Source organism: Poecile atricapillus, chromosome 25, assembly GCF_030490865.1.
Source record: "Poecile atricapillus isolate bPoeAtr1 chromosome 25, bPoeAtr1.hap1, whole genome shotgun sequence".
In the NCBI taxonomy this organism is placed as follows: domain Eukaryota; kingdom Metazoa; phylum Chordata; class Aves; order Passeriformes; family Paridae; genus Poecile; species Poecile atricapillus.
The window spans coordinates 5,965,874-5,967,274 of record NC_081273.1 but is presented as its reverse complement, the minus strand read 5'-3'; the positions used below and the strand labels follow the sequence as shown (position 1 = coordinate 5,967,274).

Sequence of the window (1,401 nt, the reverse complement as noted above, 5' to 3'; positions counted from 1 at the left end):
AATAGAGCCCAAAGCCCCATGAAGCACATGGCAAAATAAACAAAGTGGGTGATGGCCCTTGTGCCCTGAGCTGTGCACACCTAACAGGAGCTGGGAAAGTCAGGGGACAGAACACCCCCAGGCACTCTGCCTGACCCACCTGTAACACAGAGTAACTACACAGGAATCTGGGGGGTGACTGAAATAAAAACCAACTCCTGGAACCCCCGCCTGGCTCAGTTCTGCATCCCATTCCCAGCCAAACATTTCACCCAGGGCAGGGGGAACAGGGCTCCAGGCAGCAGAAACCTGACTTTATTTTCCATTTTTATTTCCACGGGCCTCTCCAACACCCCTGTGCCAGGTGGGGCTGGCAGCTGGCACTCAGACCCCCATGGATCCCCTCAACCTCTCGTGTACGACGGGGACAGGAACTGGAGCAGGGCCCTGAACGCGTCGGACGCGGCGCAGAAGCCGCACTACAACTACTACGCCGTGCTGCTCGCCATCCTCATCTTCATCATCGTCTTTGGCAACGTCCTGGTGTGCATGGCAGTGTCCAGGGAGAGAGCCCTGCAGACCACCACCAACTACCTGATCGTCAGCCTGGCCGTGGCTGACCTGCTGGTGGCCACGCTCTGCATGCCCTGGGTGGTTTACCTGGAGGTAAGGGCTGCCCTGGGGGGTTGAACAGCTTGGAAATCAGCTCCTCAATTCTCCCTGAAGTGTTTCTCATGCCCTAAATGCAGGGGGTTTTGTCTTCCCTGAAATGCAGTTTTTTTTCATTCCTGAAATTGCTTTTTTTTTTTTTTTTTTTCCCCCTTCCTGAAATTGTAGCTTTTTCATTCCCGAAATTGCCATTTTTTTTCCCAGGAGATGGATGTGAGAGCAGGTAGCTTGAAACCCCACTGCTGCTCAGAGGACTAAATGGCAGCCCAATTGCACCAGAAATTCGGGGTCAAGAGGGAAAGGACCCCAATTTTGTGTTCAAAACTCCACCATGGGTATCACACTGAAACCACATCCAATTTGTGGAGTGGAAGGGACCCACAAGGATCATTAAAATCCAGCAATCAAAGAAAAAAATAGCAATCAAGGCTTTGTTTCTGAAGCAGGATGTGGAATCCACAGCTTTTGTGTCACAATATAGGGGAGAAAATAATTTTTCACACCTCAGCCTTGAGCACAAAACCATCCTGAATTTCCAGTTCATTTCCAGGCCCTGACTTAGGGGAGGGAATGACAACAGAGAGAGGAGAGCAGGGGAAGGAGCCATCGTCAGTGAGCCCATTAAATCCTGATGCCAAGCAAAACAACGCAGTGACGTGACACAACGCTAATTATCACTCGAGTGAATGATTGTTTTCATGGCGCTGGAGAAGGTTCAGCCCCACGCCTCTGCTCAGGCTCATTAACGCGGCA

At 51.2% G+C, this 1,401-nt stretch overlaps 1 protein-coding gene across 1 annotated transcript in view; it reads left to right on the top strand.

Annotated features, from left to right (window-relative positions):
- Window positions 1-373: 373 nt before the first annotated feature.
- DRD2 (dopamine receptor D2) overlaps window positions 374-1,401 on the top strand; it is a 9,247-nt gene continuing 8,219 nt past the window's right edge. The window contains 2 exon segments of the mRNA XM_058857189.1: window positions 374-392; window positions 395-645. Coding sequence (XP_058713172.1) covers window positions 374-392; window positions 395-645 — 270 coding nt within the window.